Source organism: Callorhinchus milii, unplaced genomic scaffold (assembly GCF_018977255.1).
Source record: "Callorhinchus milii isolate IMCB2004 unplaced genomic scaffold, IMCB_Cmil_1.0 Scaffold19, whole genome shotgun sequence".
NCBI lineage: Eukaryota > Metazoa > Chordata > Chondrichthyes > Chimaeriformes > Callorhinchidae > Callorhinchus > Callorhinchus milii.
In genome coordinates this window covers 5,901,645-5,921,370 of record NW_024704760.1, presented here as the reverse complement: position 1 = coordinate 5,921,370, position 19,726 = coordinate 5,901,645, and the positions used below count along the sequence as shown (strand labels likewise).

Genomic DNA, 19,726 nt, shown 5'->3' with positions numbered 1-19,726 from the left:
GTCTAACAAACTCGAATTATCACAGAGAGTGAATTCAAATCTGCATAGACGCCTGTTTTTATGTTAGTTTCAATTTGCAAAGAAAATATTACAGAAAAATATGCCCTGTTGCATCTCGTTAAACGACATACCTTTTGATCATGTTATCAAACAACAACTTGCATTTATATATCGGGAGGACGTCCCAAGGCACAGAATTAAACTCTAAAACTAATAAATGCATCTCCAAATACAACCTATCTTTGGTTTATTTACTTACGTTAATGAATATAAAGTTTGCACTAACACACTCAGAAACAGGAACTAAAATCAAGTTGAACAATGAACATCTCATTTCCTTTCAGCAGAAAGATATAAACAATAAGCTTGCGATGCAGAAAATTTGTTCCAATTTTGTCCTCACCATAAATGCTTTGAATTGTTCTTTACAAATCTTTTGATTATATTTTGATGAAAAACATTTCTTCTGATCCCTTGACCAATGCCACCAGTCCTTAATGTAAGCTTTAAATTGTTTTGCTGATGTGGGTCATGTGGATACAGATTTCCTGTTGATTTCAATCACTGCAACATCAAAATGAATTAACTCTTAGGTGCTTGTTTTTAACTCAAAGTAGTCTGTGGCAATTCCTTCATAAATTAATAATGATCCTTTCATTTGATATAACGCCTCATCACGTCATTGAGAAGTCTCAAAGCACTTCACAGAATATAATGTAAAATGGATTGACTATTTTGTGGGTGAAATTATGTTTTATTCCGTCCAGTGCTATTTATTAACTCCCATTTGAATAGAATTCCTAAATTAAGCTTGACATTTGCATATACAGGCTTGGCCTAAACTTAAAATTTCCCAAGTGTTCAGTATTCTCAAACTGTTACTGAACTTTTCTAATGCAATTCTTAACTCATATAAAACGTCTGCAGCATCAATCGGATTTTAAAATTTGACATCAGTTTGACCGTGACTGTCTGTACTGATTGCTCACTACTGCAGGATTCATTCTGCAGGAATTTATAAATGATCAGCTCTTGACATTGGAGCTTAAGTAAACTAGATGATGAAACAAAATATGCACTTTGATTGTATAAGGTCTCAAAGTACAACATACAGTGAGTTTTTTTTTAATATATCTGTGCAAATGCAGCAGCTAATCTGTGCCAGCGATGCCCTACAATGAGTTACATGACAATGTTATGTTCTTTTTAAGTGAACTTTATTTAATAAAAACAGATTAATAAAACAGTATGCAGATTCATTGGACATAGTATAAAATTATCTGAAGCAATAAACTCAGACAGCCCTTGGTTACATTAAAATATTAAAAATCCCAAACCTCCATTGTGGATCGAGTTCAAGATCCTCATTCTCATATTCAAATCCTTCCAATCTCTCCCCATCCCACCCCACCACCTGTGATCACATTCAACCACATTGAACCAGATGCTCCGTTGTTCCTGCATCATCTCCTGTAGCCCACCTTCGGGAGGTAGGCATCCATCCATTCTGCCCCTGCTCTCCAGAACTCCATTCCAGAAACCCTCTGACTCCCTTCCTCCCCTTCTTCAAGGCCCATCTCAAAATACATCTTTTGGTCATCTTTACCCTCCCCACCCTTCCCCATCCCCCGCGACTCTCGCCCCCATGTCAAGATATCTCAAGTTGCCCAGCCAGCAATGTAGTGTGCTTTGATATGTTCTTCTGACATGAAACGTTGCTGTATAAATGGAGGTGGCATTGTCATGTTAAAAAAAATGCAGATTTTAACACTGTTAATAAGACAATTCACTCAATTTACCAGCTACAGTAATGAAATACTGCATACGCAATAGTGTACCGTTGAAATAAGTCCTTGACTTGCCATTGTTGCATCAGGCAATACAGGTGCAACTAAATGCAAGTTTAGTGACACTAAACTTGTACTTCTTTAGTGTATTTGTTAGGTGTTAGTTGTGTAAATTCCAACTTACTTATTACTTTGCACAAGTTGTATATGATACAGCAATTGTGCAAGTTTGCCTGCAGCTCATACTTCAGATGCGTCATATTAAATGTTATAGTCCCGACTGATATGACTTACGCAAGTTTTACTGTGGCTGAAAAATAAAGGCTGAGAATGATCTACAAAGCACTTGGCGTGTGCTTGCCACCCGCCAATGGATGAACCAAATTATAGGTATTTTTAATTCGCTGAACAAGGTTAGATTGCACTCATCCCCATTCAGTCAAATTAAAACGAATTGCGTTGCTCAAATGGGAACTGGAGTTGTTACTCAGATGATCCTAATTCCACCCCCACCCCAACACGAAGTCCCAATTCATCAAAGGACAACGCGGACCTGATTCTTTTTCTCACGACCACCCGAGCAAGTCAGATGACCAGATCATCTCTCTGGCCCGGGCAAGCCTGGCCTGAGACTTGCGACTGAGCCAAGGGCTCTAGCTAGTTCCTCATTCAATTTTCTCTGCTCCTCTTTGTGAGGGAGAATCGAACTCCTCAGGTCAGGCCTCTGTCAATCCCGATCGTGCCATCAGCAGGCCAAGGGCACAGCTCTCCCAACAGAAGCTCAACCTCCCATAACACATTATAGGGAAGTTCAGATCATGGAACGCTAAACATGTCCACACCTCAAAAGAAAAGCAGCTGCAGGCACATGGCCCAAGGAGTAACTCATAAGACCAGATACTACACTTGATCTTTGTTATATTGCTTTGAAAGTACATGCAATAGCCCCAATCACCCAACAGAGTATTCATGGAATACTGTGGAATCCAATCCTGACTTCCTCTGGATCTTATTTAAGTAATCGAGTCACAGTATGCCGAAGGCTGAGTCCATCTCCACACTAAGAAATCCTCTCCGTTTATCCTCTGTCCCTCAGTGCGAATCCGAGATTCATTCGATTCAAGAAATTTAACAGCTTTCTGCCAGACCTTCTTCATGTGTGACCTGACAACAGAAAATATGTAAAAATGTTCACTTTTTAACAAGTGCAATATCCGATAAATTACAATTGAACTCCTTTTCCAAATGACCCAAATTTGGAAGATTAGTAAGGAAGGGTTTCTGCCGATAATGGAAGCATATATTTATTTGTGTGTGCATGAAGCGCAGTGGGGGACGAGAGGGGTCAAAATCATTCATACTGTAGACTTTTCCTAGTTTTATTACATTGTGATTTCTCAAAATATATTTTTTAAATTGCAAAGACATACCTGTCTTCGGGAGGTATCAGAGTGTCACGAACATGTGGGATGGGTATGTAAGGCATCAATTCCAAATTCCTTTCCCAGTCTCGATTATGAGCATGTATGACACCTGTTTGAACAGGACAAAAATTATCTTCTTGGAACTCTCAGCCATGTGTATGGCCTACTGCAAAATAATTGAGACAAGTTTTCACCAATATGAAATGATAGCTGCTCGATGCCCATTTCTGCAGATCTGAATGGATGCCCTTCTGAATGCCTCACTAGTTTAGCTAAAGTATAGCGTTCACCTGCCTATTTCAATCCTAAAATATTACTTTTTTTTAAATCCACTTTTGGTGTAATTCAGGCGTCAGTCTGGATCAGTTGGTAGCACTCTCACCTCTGAGGCAAAAGGTTGTTGGTTCAAACTCCCAAGTTGGAACTTTGAACTCATAGTCTAAGTCCTAGGCAACAATCTTCCAAACATAATTTGTCATTCAGTTCCTGGCGTTCCATTGTAGGATAATTCTGTGCGTAAATTAGCAACCTACCATCACTACACTTTACACTGCAGCACTTTGAGACCTTCCAACGTGAAAGGCTCTTTAACAAGTACAATGATCATCATTTTTATTATTATTATTCATTGGAATATTTTGCAAAACAGCTCCAGAGGGAGGGTTAGAGGAGGATAAATCTGACTTGGTTTCTCAATTTGTTGTAACCTGCTGAACAGAAAGTTGCTCGGGTCACTGCAGTTCTATGCAATCGACCACAGGTGGAACATTACTGCTGTTATGGTCCACAGCACATACACAAAAGCTGCCAGTCTGGGGGAGAGGACAGTTTAATCAATCCATAACCCAATCAAATTTCCTTCACACACAATTTATCTAAAATCTATGAAAAAAAATAGCCTATAAACAGAACAGTGATTACTTGCAGTTGTTCATGATGCACATTACTAAACTACACTCCTCAAACTTTTTGTTTTAAAGAAAGTATACACCATACAATACCTATGATTTTGTTCACCATTTCATACACAGCGTCTTGTTGTTCTTTCACTTTTTTCGAACTGTACTTCAGAAATAGCAGCAAAATCCACAAAACACCTAAGACTTTAGAAAAATAAAGATTTACAGATGTAAACGATTCATTCTTCTTTATTATACAACAACCTAAGTGACCTGTTTTCTACAATAGAAATTAATTCAAAGATCAATTCTCACAATGGTAAAACAGTTTCTAAAATTTATAGTGAAACAACAGTTTATTATTATTATTATTTGGGTCTTGTCAATAGAAGGAAGCAAAATTAAAGACGAACAATGCACTTAGGAATTAGAGCCTAATTTTTCATAATTCAATATACTGATATGCAACTAAGAAGTAAGAAAGAGGAACTAATTAGTGGCAAATATCGAATAACTAGTTTAAAAATGTCAACTGTAGCACAGGTACCAAAGCTCGAAAGTAGTTTCAGTAACAAAACATATATACCAGTCACTGATAATCACTCAATTGTTCTATCAACTCAACAATCATTTCAATATTGTCTGTTATTTCATACACAGCATATTTATGGTAAAATGTTTTAAAAATTCTGATTGTAAGTGAATGAGATCATAACTATTGCACTATAATCAGATTAGTCAGGCCAAAATTCCAAATCTACAAATTAATGTTTGGCAATAAAAATTAAAATTTATTCTGGTACATACTCAAACATCAGAATACTAGAATTAGATGGTAAGACTTTTAATGAAATCCTTACACAGAGATATTTGACTATGGTGGATTTAGAAATCTGAAATAACTTATCTAGGCAATAATGGAAATGACACATCGTACCACAAAGGAGATCAGCATATTTTCCAAAAGGTTATTTACATCGAGCATCAAACATAAGACTCCCTGAAGGTTGATCTATTCTCTAGACTGTGTATAATACTTTGCATGCACAGATTACATACTATTGATTGAAAGAATAATCCTTATTAGGTCTAATATGCATATTAAATTACAGCGATTCGACTTACATAAATAGGTTTTATTGCTGTATACTCCTGAGTTCAAACAAAACAAAGTCATGGGATCGAACTTACACTGATTGCTAAAAATAGCCATTTTCTCGTTGGTCTTCACAAAGGGATTTTCCATCATAAAGAATTTGTGAAGCAATATGTATTTTTAGCTGTCTAAGTGAACTAACTGCCACGACCAACAAAGAGCAGTCCCGTGCTTCTGCTCTGGTTAACACTATGATGCTGTGTCAATTGGAAAAGTGCTCCTGTCCTCTTGCAATGTGACTCTTTTTACCATTATCCACTCACATACTTAGCTTGCTGGGAGTAATTTATAATTTGTTTTATAAAAGAATCATTCCATTAAAATCTAAAACATCAAATAATTTCTTAGTAGATATTCAACACTCCCACCCACCCCAATGACTTACCCAAGAGAAAGATTAACATTTTGTTCAGAATGGCAAAAAGTGCGAATTTAAGACGACAGAGAAAAGTCATTTGAGGGTGAGTAGATTCCAAGCACGTTACCAAATCTAAGGAAGTTACTGTCTCAGAGTGTTCACCAACTAATCTGTAAGAAAACGTACAATAGAATTAAAATCAATTCAGTGATTCAAATAATAAACCTTGCGTTTGATACAGTGCCTTATCACATCTTTGAGACATCTCAAAGCGCTTCACAGAATACACTGTATTGACTGTGTATTTTGTGGGCAAATCGTAGCATTTCAATAACTTTACAGAACGTGAGCTTCATTGTAGTGGCTAATGAGTATTCCTGAACTTAAAATGCATTTCACTGTGTACACCAAATGTCATTTGATTTTTGATAAGGGAACTGTGCACTGTGGAGAGAGACTGAAAGAAAAAAAATAACTCACCTAATTCCAATGTCCAATTTACTTTGAATGATCCACTGAAGTGCAACATCAAATTTGTGAGCATTAGAATTTATAATCTGATAAAATAAAACATGAAGAATACAAGAAATATATTTTATAGATAATACTGATGCACACAGTTGAAAATCTAGTTTTGTTTTTGCTGTTTTCAAGGCTGCTTTAACTACTTTTTCGAAACCAGATACTGCGTCACAGTACAGATAGTATCCTAAGATCAAAAGGAACTGAAGTCTTAGGCAATGCAGTATGTACAAACTTGACCCGATCTTGTAATCACACCATAAATATTTTTGTGCATTTTAAAATGTGTCCATTAAGTTTATTCTAAATTTCTATTCTTACATTCTTTTTACACAAACACGGATCCAGTAGTACCTTCGTGCTTCCAAATCCCTTCTCGGGTTCTGCCTTTAGTCTTTTCCGTGAAGCAACAAGTCATGCAAAGGTGTGTTCATAGGTTTGGTAACCTACAATCATGAGTTGCAAGAGTACAAATTCTTTCACTCAACCAACACATACCATATGCAGGTACTTTCTTTTTGGTCAGCCTAGTGAGTGGTCTGATAAGCAGAAACTCATCACCATACTTAAGAGTGGTTATGGAAGTTCAATGCAATTAATGCAATTAAATACAATTCTTTCCAAGAATCTACACTCGTTGAAATTGGCAATTGTCACCTTGTACTATAATTTATTACCCAGTATCAATGATGATGTATTATGTACAACATAAAAACTGCAAACAAATGACATGGTTTACTCCACTTAGCCAGGAACACTTTTTTTAAGCAAAGAAGTATCACTTACTGTTAAGTGTCTCTTAACATCAGCGACCAGCATACACTTGTGTTTCATTGGTGAGTGGTCTCCGCATTCAATTTCACCTGCAAAAATAGGTAAATGGGAAAAAAATGAATAACCTATTGACATCAAATGTCCAGATTTGCAATGATTTCCCTGTACCTTTGATTACCTACAAACTCACCTGCTCTTTCTGCCAAATAATCATACATTTGAGACAATAATGCCATCAAGACTTTATTTTCTTCGGATTGGCAAAACTGCAAAGGAAAAGAAACTCACTGAATGAAAATATTAACACTGTACATCTACTGAGGTGTATTGCCCTCTAGTGAGTGATTGACAAAACAGCAAATTGTATACAATCTCCAGAAACTGGAGACTCACATCATTAAGATCCATCCTGAAACTTTATGTACATAAAAGATTAATAGTTTACAATAAAAAAATTCTAGGATATACAAAAGTTAAATCAAGCAGATATTCTGTAAACATGTATAGCAACATACAATTATGTAGCGTCCGTCACACAGTGCATAATATCATCATTACCGGCTTATTACATACTTATTATAAGTAAATTAGTTAATAGAAATCATGAACATGAATTTGGTTCATTCACTTTTGTACAAAACATTTCAGTTATATAGATAGTGGGTGAGGGATCCAATGCTAGATTTGGTTCTTCTAGGTTCAATGTTGTACTTCTAATCAACTTCAACCATTTTTCAAAAATATGCATATAAACGATTACACTACAGCATTACTGTACTTACCGCGTCAGTTTTATTGTTGCAATCCATTGGTAACATCTTAACTGAAATGAGAGGAAACTCTAGATTAACTTAACTGAATCAAATGTGTAATAATAAATCTAAGTGTACAACATACTGTGGAGGATTCCTAATCTTTGTTTTCAAGTCAAAACAGGCCTTGATGTAATACAGACTTTGATGTAATAATATAGGAATTCGCTCTACACTATTGTATACATTAGTATTCTGCACACAGGTTATTAAGAAATAAATAGTAAAACAGAAATTTGCAATGAAAGTTGCAGAGCCACTGAATAGTAGGGTAGATAGGTATCTGACAACTGCATCTGGGCTGCATTGAAAAATAATGTATATAAAACTGAAGAATGGTATAGGTGTCTGAAACATGCAGAAACCATCATCATGCTTAAGAGTATCCAAACCAAACAGAATTCCATGCGCCCATCTATACATGGAGATTCCATGGGAATAGAATGCGCGCTCTCTCCTTGGATGGATGCCTCCTACTTATCTAATTGCGGAAAGTATTAGCCCCAAGGACTGGGGACCCCAGAGTGTGCGTTGGTGTAACTGCTGGGAGTCTAACCAGCTAAAAGTGCATAGCATGCCATTGTGAGGGCTCTGCCTGTCAAGTTTTCCAGCTGCTTGTCCGGCTGGGACCACCTTTTATCTGTTAGGACTTTGGCTTGCAGGGTTAAGAGTAGCTGAGTACGAAGAGTCTCTACCCTCAGTGGTAAAACCAAAAACAAATATTCTTCAGGCAAATGTCCAGAGAGTGAATAGAGTATCTGCGGGCTATTTGACTGGAGGAAGACGATACATTTTAGTTTTAAGTTTAGTATTTTGAATCCGCTTTGCTAGGAATGTTATGTTTCAATAATTGTCTGTTGCGTTTGCACATAAATGCTTAAATTATCTTTTCTGATGTCGAAATGTTTGAAGAATACTTTTGAAAGAATAAATAGATCAATAAAAAAGTCAGTGAATTTGATTTGAACCATCTAAACATTTACTCTTTCTACATTCTGGAATTGTTAAAAAAATGTTCAGGAATGTGAATGAAAACAAATTGAAAACACTGCCTTCTGTCTGCAACCTCTATTTGCTATATCACTGAAGAAAACTTCTCCATTTTATAATTGTATCAAACTCCCTTTTCGAGCAGTGCCTCAGGATCTTTTAACGTCCACCTGAACAAGGCAGACAGAACCTTGGTTTAATGTCTCAGACCTTGGTTTAAAACTAGTGACCATCCTCCTCGAAGGGAGGTAAGCGGAGTTCCTTGTAACTGAGCTGGTTCTAAAGTGATGTGCTTGGCAACAGAAAGTCAGAAGCAAATCAACCTCCTATGATAGTTTCGGAAGTCCAGTAACTGAGCCTCCAGGGAACTACTGCTACCAGTCTGACTGATTGACAAGACTTGGAGCGCAGACTGGAGACAGGGATTCTTCCCAGCTTCCTGTTGCTTGCCACCTAGCTCTTGGGCCTAGATGACAAGAACAGGTATGCTGTTTTAGCCAGTTAATCTGCAGTCCCAAGCCTCAATTCAGCCGTTTGCCAAACTGCGCCCAATATTCTCTGGAATGAGGTAAACAGGGTGTATCCCAGTGAGCATTCCAGATACAGGGCATTTTCCATGTAGATGGCTTACATGTAATATATGGAACTTTCAGTCTGCTCTGGATACTCTTAAGCATTGTGATGGGTTTCCACGTGTGTCAGACACCCAACTGACCAAAAGTAAGTCTACCTGTTCTCAGAATGCCTCTGACAAACCGCTTTAAAGAAACAAAAAAAAAATCACAGAAACAAAAGTCAAGTTTGTTATGGAATTGCACCAATCTCTGGGCAAGTCTGCGAAGACCACAAGACCAACCCTGAGGTATTAGAACCGATGGCACAAATGTTTGGCGAGCACTGAAGCCGATTCCGGGTGCAATAATCTCTCCAAAATAACAACCCGGTCACTCGATGCGCGACCGTTTGCGGGACACCGGTCGGTGCGAATCGGCTGCCGGGTTTCGCAGTTCACGTCACGGGAGACCGTATTCTGCGAAGCGCTTTGAGACTCTTCAGAGACGTGATTAGGCGCTGTACGTCAAATCAAATGCAAGGATTGCTATTATTATTATTATTATTATTAATATTACTACTTGGATTTTGTGTAACGCCGAATTATCCTCGCGCGCGTGGACAACGGGATCGGTCCCAACGAGTGCGGACAATCGCTCGCGCGGAAAAAAAAAGAGAGAGGGGGTCACATTTTGAACTAACTTAACTCTTTCGACGGCCGTCCTCCTGGTCACCTTCGGCTAACCCTAAGGTCTTAACGCAGACCAACCCGAGCAGAACAAGCGCGAGGAGACAGGTGGCGATGCACAGAAACCGTGACAGGTGCAGCTCCAGTCGGTCCCGCCGGCTCTTCCCCTTCGGCGTTTGCCGGACGCCATCCGGTTCGTCCCCAGACAAACGGCCGAGTCCGGGGGGCGCGGACGAGAGTCCGGCAAACGGGCCGCCGGCTTTCCCGGTGAGACGGTCGCCGGCGAACGGGCCGTATTTGCTCTTGTAATCGTCGTCGTCGTCGTCGTCAACCGATGGCCTCGTGTAGCGGTCCCCGGCGGTTAGAGTGCTCGGAGCGCTCGCGTACTCCTGGCCCAACGGCCCCCAGTAGCGATCGGCGCAGCCGTCCCCGTACGAGCGGGTGCGGCCGGTGTCCGCCCACGGCCCCAGGGAAGAGCCGCCCGCGAACAGGCCGCCGGGTGTCCCCGCGTCGCGGCGCTCGGCCGAGGGACCCTCAGCTTCCCCGCCGCCCCAGCGATCGTCCTCCAGCAGGCGGAGCCCGGTGCCGGTGTAGCTCGAGGTGCCGCGAGGCTCGCCCTGGGCCTGCCGGGCCGGTGCGCCGAGGAAGCCCGGGGCGCTCAACCTCTTCCTCGCCGCCAGGCTGCTGCCCCGCTCCCTCACCCTCTCCAGCCTCTCCTCCGTCCGCAGCTGCTCCAGCCTCCGGGCGTACAGGGACCTGGTGCTGTCGGTAATCGGCCCGGGGGAGAAGCCCAGGCGCTTGAGCTCCCGCCGAAGCTTCTCGTCGCTTGCGGCCGACGCCATTTTGGGGGGAAAAAAAATATCGGGAGCGCGCATGCGCACTGGGTTGCTCTCTCTCTCTTCCCCCCCCCCCCCCATCGCATGAGGAGCATGCGCACTTTGAGCGCCTCGGCGCCCGCTCGGAGCAGACGGCGCATGCGCGAGTGTGCCACGCCCCCCCTCCCCCCCCTCCTCTCACCTGTTGCACTTGATACAATCACAGCTGTTTTGTCCTCTCACACCTGTCTTCATCCCCAATCCACCACCACCGCCACCACCACCACCACCGCCAACCAGAAGAAGAAAGCCCAACGATGTGAGGCTCGTGACGCTTAATATTTACTTAATATGTTGGGTGAAGCGCTTCGAGACTCCTCGTTGACGTGACGATACGAATCCTTGCGTTTGATAATAATAATAATAATAATAATCCTTGCATTTGATATAGCGCTTTTCACGTCGGGAGGACGTCCCAAAGCGCTTCACAGAACACACTGTAAAGTGAATTGACTGTATATTTGTGGGCGAACGCGGCAGCCAATTGGGCACAGCAATGTCCCACAAACAGTCGTAGATTGAAAATGACCAATTTAATTATTGTTTTTAGTTTTGGAGGGATTATTATTAGGGCTCTGTGTGGAGTAAGGAAAGTTGCCCAAGGTTTCGTCCTGCCTGGAATTGAACTCAGGTCTCTCACTTGCAAAGCGAGTGCTCTAACCACTGAGCTACAGGACTCCACAATGGTATAATGGACTTGATATAGCGCCGCACCACGACTGCGAGGCGTCGCGACGCGCTTCACAGAATGTACTGTGCAGTGAATTGACGGTATATTTTGCGGGCGGAACGCAGGGGGCTCCGGGCCTGCTTCACGTCCCCCGTCTCGCCCGCCCCACCATTGGCAGGTGGGCGGGCCTTCTGCCACTCTTGCCCCCCCACCCTCTGGAACTCCACCCCGCAGTCCTTCCTCCTCGCCCACTCCCTTGCCCCCTTCAAAGCCCGTCTCAAAACCCTCCTCCTCGACCGTGCCTTCAGTCACCCTCCTCTGGCTCAGTTGAGTGGCAGTGTGTGGTGAAGAAAATGTTTTGTTTGGGGAGTTCTCAGAGCCACTTTATTTTAATGTACTGGAGAAAGGGCAACTTGTCTTACCGTGACCTTGATGCAGGATTCTTACAATGAATTAAATGTCAAAACTATAAGACAGGAGAAAAACAGAAGCACAGAGTTGCTATGATTACGTAACTTTATTAATTACTAAGTGACAATCAATGATAATGTTCCATAAATCTTCAGTTGCAGCATTGAAGGATCTTCCAGCTGTGATCTTCTCCACGTCATTGGCCTGTTTATTGAAAAAACCACAACGATTAAAAATGTTTTCAGTAATTTGACATTTTATTATGGTTATGAATACCTTTGATAATTTGGCATTGTGACCTATTATGTCATCGTTACTGCTTACCTGATTGAGGTCAGCCAACTCAGTCAGCAGAATCCGAGATTTATCAACTGAGTCTTCAGAAGAGGTAGAATCTATTTATTAATTTTGTTTTCCACCCATAAAAAAAGAATGTTTGTCTTGTAATATTTTGTATCCCCAAATTGGTATTAATCTGTACACAGTAGCATGGAAATGTAACGTTTTTTTCTATCAATCTTTTGACATTAAGATCAGATTCCTAAAAATGAAATGAAACCTGTCTTACCATTGGTGCCTTCTGACAAAATTTCACCCACAAGATTTTCATATTTCAATAACTGTTTCGCGTTCATTTTGACTCCAACTTCCAAAGGAACACAGACCTGAGCACAATTCGTCAAGAAATAAAATCAGTGTGTGAACAAATAATAGTGAAACTGTATTCTGTTTTATTTGATCAACCGATTTCTATTTATCCTTATTATAGCAGTCCATCTCTAAGGCTGTATGACAAATGTAATCATTTTCAATATTACCAAATGGAATCGACTTGCCTGTTTATTTATACTGCAGTTAGTATATTTTGTAATGATGTCGTTGCTGTTATAGATCTATGTACAGGCATTTTAAGCAGGTACATGCCATTATCATAATAATAATAATCCTTGCATTTGATAAGTCTTTCAGCTGTCTCAAAGCACTTCACAGAATATACTGTAAAGTGTATTTTGTGGGTGAAATGTGGCAGGCAATTGCGCACAGCGCCACAGTGCCACAGTGTCCCACAAAAAATTGTGGATTGAATGACAAAAGTATTATAATTTTTTTGAAGGGTTTATTAGCCCCCGGAAAAACAATTCTCCAATCGACTAACAACCTACTTACTGTTAGGTCAGTAAAGTAAGGAAACTTGCCCAACATTTTGCTCTGCCCGGGAATCAAACCCAAGTCCTCCTGCGAGGACGCTTGCGAGGCGAGAGCTCTAACCACTAAGCTACAGAACTCCATATTGGTCTTATTAAATACCCTTACTATCTCTTCTGCGGTCTCATCTCTACCCAATCCTTCTGGGGAACCATTTTCTTCAGATCTCCGTTGCAGGTTTTCTGCCATATTTTTCTCCATTCTTATTCTGTTTTTGGCCTTTCAATGAAAGAATAGTAGTAAGTAATAAACAATATAGCAAGTAGCATCTTTGACACATTGAATACAACCTCTGCAAAATTAAATTCCACTTTGTTACAGTAATGCACCTGTTTGAATAATATCGTTTAACCACCACTTCTCCAGATGCTATAGATTACAAGCAAGAACTGGCCTAAAATAACATTTGTTACAGCTTAAGTAGACCTGAAATTCTGCCCAACCTGAGCCTGCAGGACTTTTTGGTCTTAAATTGAAGATTGAGCAGGTTTGTGAATAATTGGTCATCTCAGCCTTAATTTGGGAAATTGTTCTTTTAAGGGAATTGTAGAAAACTAGCATCTATTTTAAGACTGGATTTTTAAAAGATTTTTCTTCACAATTTCAAGGAAATTGTGCATTTCAAGACAAATTGATCTTCCACTCCAAGACTAGGTGAAATTTGGGGCAAGTGTTTAAACTGTTTTCCGCCCTTTGGAACTCCATCTCACAGTTTCTTTGCCTTGCTCCCTCCCTTGCTTCCTTCAAGGTACGTCTTGAGACCTTCCTCTTCAACTGTGCCTTCGGTCACTCTCTTACCCCCGCCCTCCCTGCCCTCCACCCCTGATCCCAACCCCTGCTCGGGTAAAAATCCCTGATTGCCCAGCGTCTTGGGACGAACTCCCGACATGAAAGGCGCTATATAAATGTAAATTGTTGTTGTTGTTGAAAATGTTTTCATACAATTATCTTTTGAAGATCAAATGGGCTGAGGAAACTCAGGAACCCCTCAGTCCTCTCTGCCAGCATAGCCACAGCACACACCACCAGGAGGCTTATGATTACTCGCTTGGAAACCATCTTCGAAGCTGAAAGAAAAGAAAATGTTAACGAACGAGTGAAAGTGCTACATTTCAATATTTCTTCTAAGGGAAGCATTATCCAGTTGTTTTACAGATGCCTCCTATTACGAAAGCTAAGCTCTTCATTTATACCAAATACCCAAGTAGCTTTTGCTTCAAAACAAACCAGATTTCTGAATTATAAATAAGTAATAATCAACAGTAATAATTCCACCTTAAAAGTCGGAATCAGTCTTTTACTTTAATCTTGCACAGTATTTCAGGTGATTCTGGAAATATTGACATTTGTGTGCAGTACAGTACAAAACTGGCTAGTGCACAATAGAAAATGAACAAATAGTTGTTGGTGTAAGCTTCATTTTTTATTCTCTTGCAGTGATTCAAATTGAATAGCGTGTTGGCTGTTCTCTGAATCTACATTTGAAACCATATCATAGAATCATAGAATGTTACGGCATAGAAGGAGGCCATTCGGCCCATCGAGTCTGTGCGGCTCTTTGACAGAGCAGCTGACTTTTATTAACCCCACTCACCAGCTTTCTCCCCATAACCCTGCAAACCTGTCTTCTCCAGATACCTATCCAGTTCTCTCTTAAAAGCTGTTATCGAATCGGACTTCACTGCCCTTTCAGGCGGATCATTCCAAATTCTAACAACTCGCTGAGTGAAAACATTTCTTCTAACCTCCTCTCTGCTTCTTTTGGTAGATATCTTAAGACTGTGACCACAAGTCACAGACACACCTACCAGCGGAAACAGCTTTTCCCTATCTCGCCTGTCGAAACCTTTCATGATCTTGAAGACCTCTATCAGGTCCCCGCGTAACCTTCTCTTCTCTAATGGGAAAAGTCCTAACTTTTCCAGCCTGTCCTCATAGCTAAGCTTCCCCATCCTTGGTATCATTCTCCATATTGGCAATTGTTAAAAAAGGAATTTACATTTAACTTCATCTACATTCAACATCTTTCCCATTCACATTCTTTGGTCACCTTGTCCCAAGACGATCTCTTACAAATTGCTATCAAAAATAAATAGTTCACAAATTGCAACTGACATTTACAGGCACAAACAATGAATAAGTAATTTGCAATTAAAATTGGTATGTTGTTTACTTGACTAAATCTAACCGTGTGCAAATGTACACTCACACATCCTTAACATATAGATATTGAAATGTAGCACTTACTGTTTTGAGGTTGAGTCAGTTCTGTTGAATAGAGCTTTCTGATTGAGCTAACTAACTTGCTTGGCTTTTATATAGCAGATGAGTGTTTATTTTGAACACTCTTCTGAAAATAATGCTTCCATTAAAATATTTGGTGTTCATAGAAACAAAAGAGATCTCATTCTCAATAAACTCTTTACAACCACATTGTTACAACCAGTATTATTTATAAGTTTTGGTTTCTGAGTTATTCAACTGTGACAGAATATGATAACATCAATAATATTGCCTTCTTCAATGTGCATTGATAAATGATCTAGTCAATAATTGTGTCATATTATTTTTATGGCTCTCTGCTTTAGCATACTAAATATCTAACCAAATGTCACGGGCTGTTTTCTGGTGTCGATAATTCCATGTAGACAATTGCAATATCACTTTTTATTGAGGACAATTCTGAAATACAGAACAACATTGTAAATAAACTGTTTTTCTTATCAGTCTAAATAGTTGGGGGAAAAACTACTTCACAAAAAAAATAGAAAATTAAAATAAAATAGTTGTCACCTCCAGCTGGATCGAGGCACAATGTATTTTGTCTGAAGTTAGTTAAAAAACATTATTCCTCAAAATGACTCCTCGCCTTTATACTATAACATATCACTGTATGCTGCTAATACTCTTCCCATTAATTACAATTAATCGCAAATTTCATTGCAGTCATTTTGCTTTTTGTTGCCCAAGTTCCATGTAAAATTCTGTATAAAAATTCCAGCAAAGCTGCTGTATTCCCCTTGAACAATCTGGTTACAAAACCAATCAAAGTAATTTATTTTCACGAAGGACTCATTTACGAATGGCAGTTTTGTGTTCAATATCATATACAGAACATATTTCTCCTCAAATCTTTTTTGAAACTCTCCATTGATATTAAAACGGCATTTAAGGCTTTCCCATATCTATTGAGTGCCAAAGATCAGATGGTAGAACTTTAAAACCACAGAATATTTTGGCTACAAGTGGGCCAACATTGAAGAAATAGCAGCAATATAGTGGGAAATATAGTGTTACTTTTTATTGCAGCATTAGCGAATATTGCACGATTATAAAATAAGATCCCTTAACCCTTAATGCCTTTGAAATAAAGCGTACCACAACCTTTCCTACAAATAACTGCAATAAATACAGTGACTGCTAGGTGATGACTGAATTACAGTGGCTTTTATTAGTACCATTTAAGAAGTGATTACACAAATCAATGATATTTGAGATATATAGTCAAAAGTTTGTACGCAAGTCTTTCTCCACATTATGATTTTGTTAGTAGTTTTTCCTCCACAGAATGTTTTTGGCTGATAAAAGCAACTGGAAGAAGTAGAATTGGCTTCAATAAACCTGGTCTAGTGATGGGGAAACACAAACAATTAGTATCCCTGGTCATGATCGCTATAATTAGCACTGATAGTGATGCTGTAATGCGTTTCATCTGTGTATATTGGGTGAAGACAAGGTCATCCTCAACTGTGATGCCCTCTGATTAAATAGCCTGACACCAGTTCCAGAGAGCTGGAGCCACAATGGCTGAAAACGTTCCCATCAATTGTTGGGTGGTTCGGTGGAAAACATGAAACAGACACTTTTCACCATTGCTGCTTACACTTTTCCTGTCTGATTATCTTCTGACGGTTTCAATAAACAATATATTGAACAGAAGGTGTTCAAATGCGGTGGGATGCTCGCTGACCCTTTTAAGTAACATTAAGTTACATTGAAATAACAAAAAAAATTGGTCACTCAATCCACGACTGTTTGTGGGACGCTGCTGTGCGCAATTGACTGCCGCGTTTCGCCCACAAAATATACAGTCAATTCATTTTACAGTGCATTCTTTGAAGTTCTCTGAGACGTCTCGAGGACTTGATAAGGCACTATATGAAACAAAGCAAGGATTATTATTTTAATATTTGCTAAATTATTGTTTAATGTTTTAGGGAATAAAAATAAACCTCTATTCGCCTGGCCCTAATTAATTTTGTCATCTTCCTAATACTTTTTTATCTGCTTTTAACAGATTGATCTACATGTTTGTGCATACATCCTGCTTTAGGCAGTGGTCAGGGATTATGTGTCCTGTGCTTTGCTGCATGTGACTGATACCATTTACAGTTGATTAGATGCTGTCAGTGTCTAAAGTCTTATCCTGTTCAAGAAGCAATGTATGAATCTCATTAGAGGATGAAAAGAACCTTAAATCATCTGTCACCTGCATTTATCTCCTACCTCGCCCACAAAATATACAGTCAATTCACTTTACAGTATATTCTGTGAAGTACTTTGAGACATCTCAACAATGTGATAAGGCACTATATCAAATGCAAGGATTATTATTATTATTACCTCCATCTATCCTTTGTAAATTAATTAGGAGTGGTTAATAATGATACAAATGTTATTACAGCTTTGAAAGAAAAACAGGAAGCTGCAGTTTTATTGACTTGCAGTTCCAATTTATGAGCATAAAGGAGTATAATCTTGGTTACAAAAGAACAATGTTTTAATGCTGAAAAAATACCGACAAAATGTTATGTTACTCTTCAAATTCCATTATCAACTCTACAAATATTTCAGTGTAGTTAAAAGATGAGACGATTAATTACTCTTTTGCATCAATGGTACCTCAAGTCATAGGTTTTGCTTGAAGGCTGGGTATAAGGAGGAGGCATTAATTGACTTTTCCTGGGGAAAAAAAGGGTTAAAACATTGATTAATTGATACAATTTTGGAGAAAATATGACTCTCACGGTCAACAAATATTGGAAAGGATTCAGTTCGCTAGTCTTGTGATTTACAAACAAGGAACAAGTAGATTAGCACTATCAATTTCAGTCCTTATTTCATTTCAGTCATGAGAAACAATATCAGAGTCATTCGGGATCGAGAGAGAAGGTGTTCTGAGCTCATTAAGATAAGTATTCTTCTTTGGGGCTATTGAGGTTAGTTGATTACTGTTATTAAAGTGACCACCTGACTTTGTTTAATAAGGAACATTAAAACTTCTTACTTCAACTCCTATTTATATTCTGTGAAGCACTTTGAGAAGTTTCAAAGACGTGATAAAGTACTAAATTATATACAAGGATTATTATTATTATTATACAGTGATTAAGGCTTCTTTCTTGGTTGATAGACATCTGAACTCTTTCCAAGATATTTCCAATCGCTGCAAAAGGAAATTATAACTACATTGGAAGTCACTTTGTAACATATATTTGTAACTATATTAGGCTCTCAAAACACCCAAAACAACAACAACAACAACAAATCACACTTGTATATAACACTTTTCACCTAGGGCAAACATCGCAAAGACCAAGGAGGAAGGAAGCGGGGGAAGAGAGGGGTGGGGGGGGGGAGGGGGTTGCTGGAACTCAAGGCTGTTCGTCAATGGCTCAGGAGAAAAAATATATTGTAAAAGGTTTTTAAGACCTGCAGGTAACTGGCTTCCAAATGAAATAATTTAAGGATTTTTCAAAGGTCATTATGACGTTTAATTATCCTTCATAATGTGCAGACATCGAGACAGCTACAGGCCATCAAGGAGATTGGATCAGATTCAGTGAGGTTCCTCCAAGACGCTTAAGTTCAGCCTGTTAAAATGCAATTGTGCCAAGACCATCTGTGTTAATCATCGTAACAGCTGACTAAAGTTGCTGTAAATCTTGTTACACCATCTTGTCAGTTACAGTTTTACTGGAACAGGCTAAATCTGCTAATCAACATATTAAAAAGACAATATCCAGTCAACATGCAGGATTTTAAATTGTACAATAAAATATTTGAGTGTATGGAATTGCTTTGTTCTAGTTTTATTAAAAGCATCTTCCAATTTCAAGTCGTTAGAGACTAAATGTATTTTAGTGAAACCGGTTTGCAAGTACTTCAGATCATTTAGAAATACTGCAATTTGGGGGATAATTTGGGCATCTTAAAATAAATGTCAATACCTTGATCTTGCCACATTTTGTTTTAAATTTTCTTTTGTGGTACAGAAGGGCAATTGCAAACCTCAAAGTGTTAATGTGTTTTAACACGAGCCTTCTGCAGAGCTCCACACGGTAGGCTAATATGGTGCTTATAGTGCAAACCCTTCTGCATACAAGTCTAACCCAGAATACTAGTCGATCACAAATCTAAATGCTTCATTTGGTTTAACATCTCATCTGAAGACCAGTATCTCCATTAATGCATCACTCCCCCAGCAGTTCATTGAAGTGGCAGCTGTGATTTTACATTCCCAACAGTGATCAGAACCCATAAGCTACACACACATGTGCACTACCTGTCATGGCAAATCAAATTCTGTTATCTTTGTACGC

General features: G+C 39.3%; 2 protein-coding genes across 3 annotated transcripts; both read right to left on the bottom strand.

Annotated features, from left to right (window-relative positions):
- Positions 1–1,200: 1,200 nt before the first annotated feature.
- Positions 1,201–10,804, bottom strand: LOC103179171 (LEM domain nuclear envelope protein 2). Its single transcript, XM_007894302.2, has 9 exons — positions 9,982–10,804; positions 7,703–7,743; positions 7,111–7,186; positions 6,933–7,009; positions 6,105–6,181; positions 5,652–5,794; positions 4,213–4,314; positions 3,218–3,320; positions 1,201–2,951 (listed from the first exon to the last, which is right to left on the bottom strand). The coding sequence occupies exons 1-9, from the start codon at positions 10,802–10,804 to the stop codon at positions 2,801–2,803; spliced, it is 1,593 nt and encodes a 530-aa protein (XP_007892493.2). The 3' UTR covers positions 1,201–2,800.
- Positions 10,805–12,056: 1,252 nt separating this feature from the next.
- LOC103179119 (promotilin) lies at positions 12,057–14,168 on the bottom strand. 2 transcript variants are annotated; one of them, XM_007894227.2, is made up of 4 exons: positions 14,067–14,168; positions 13,227–13,343; positions 12,487–12,583; positions 12,057–12,122 (listed from the first exon to the last, which is right to left on the bottom strand). In XM_007894227.2, exons 1-4 carry the CDS (start codon positions 14,130–14,132, stop codon positions 12,115–12,117), a joined length of 288 nt encoding a protein of 95 aa, XP_007892418.1. In that variant the 5' UTR covers positions 14,133–14,168; the 3' UTR covers positions 12,057–12,114. The 2 variants fall into 2 exon arrangements, with proteins under 2 accessions (XP_007892418.1, XP_007892419.1); XM_007894228.2 differs by having other exon boundaries at positions 13,233–13,343.
- Positions 14,169–19,726: the final 5,558 nt, after the last annotated feature.

Bases quoted from the DNA above. Each gene is read 5' to 3' on its own strand.
- LOC103179119 (XM_007894227.2), bottom strand. From the start codon at position 14,132: ATGCTGGCAGAGAGGACTGAGGGGTTCCTGAGTTTCCTCAGCCCATTT. The intron at 13,344-14,066 runs GTATGAAAACAT...TTTCATTGAAAG, and splicing joins TTGATCTTCAAAAGATAATT to GCCAAAAACAGAATAAGAAT. The intron at 12,584-13,226 runs GTATTTAATAAG...AATTGTGCTCAG, and splicing joins CCGCAGAAGAGATAGTAAGG to GTCTGTGTTCCTTTGGAAGT.
- LOC103179171 (XM_007894302.2), bottom strand. From the start codon at position 10,804: ATGGCGTCGGCCGCAAGCGACGAGAAGCTTCGGCGGGAGCTCAAGCGC. The intron at 7,744-9,981 runs GTTAAGTTAGTT...CTCTCATTTCAG, and splicing joins GGAGGACGGCCGTCGAAAGA to TTAAGATGTTACCAATGGAT. The intron at 2,952-3,217 runs GTATGTCTTTGC...TTCTGTTGTCAG, and splicing joins CTGATACCTCCCGAAGACAG to GTCACACATGAAGAAGGTCT.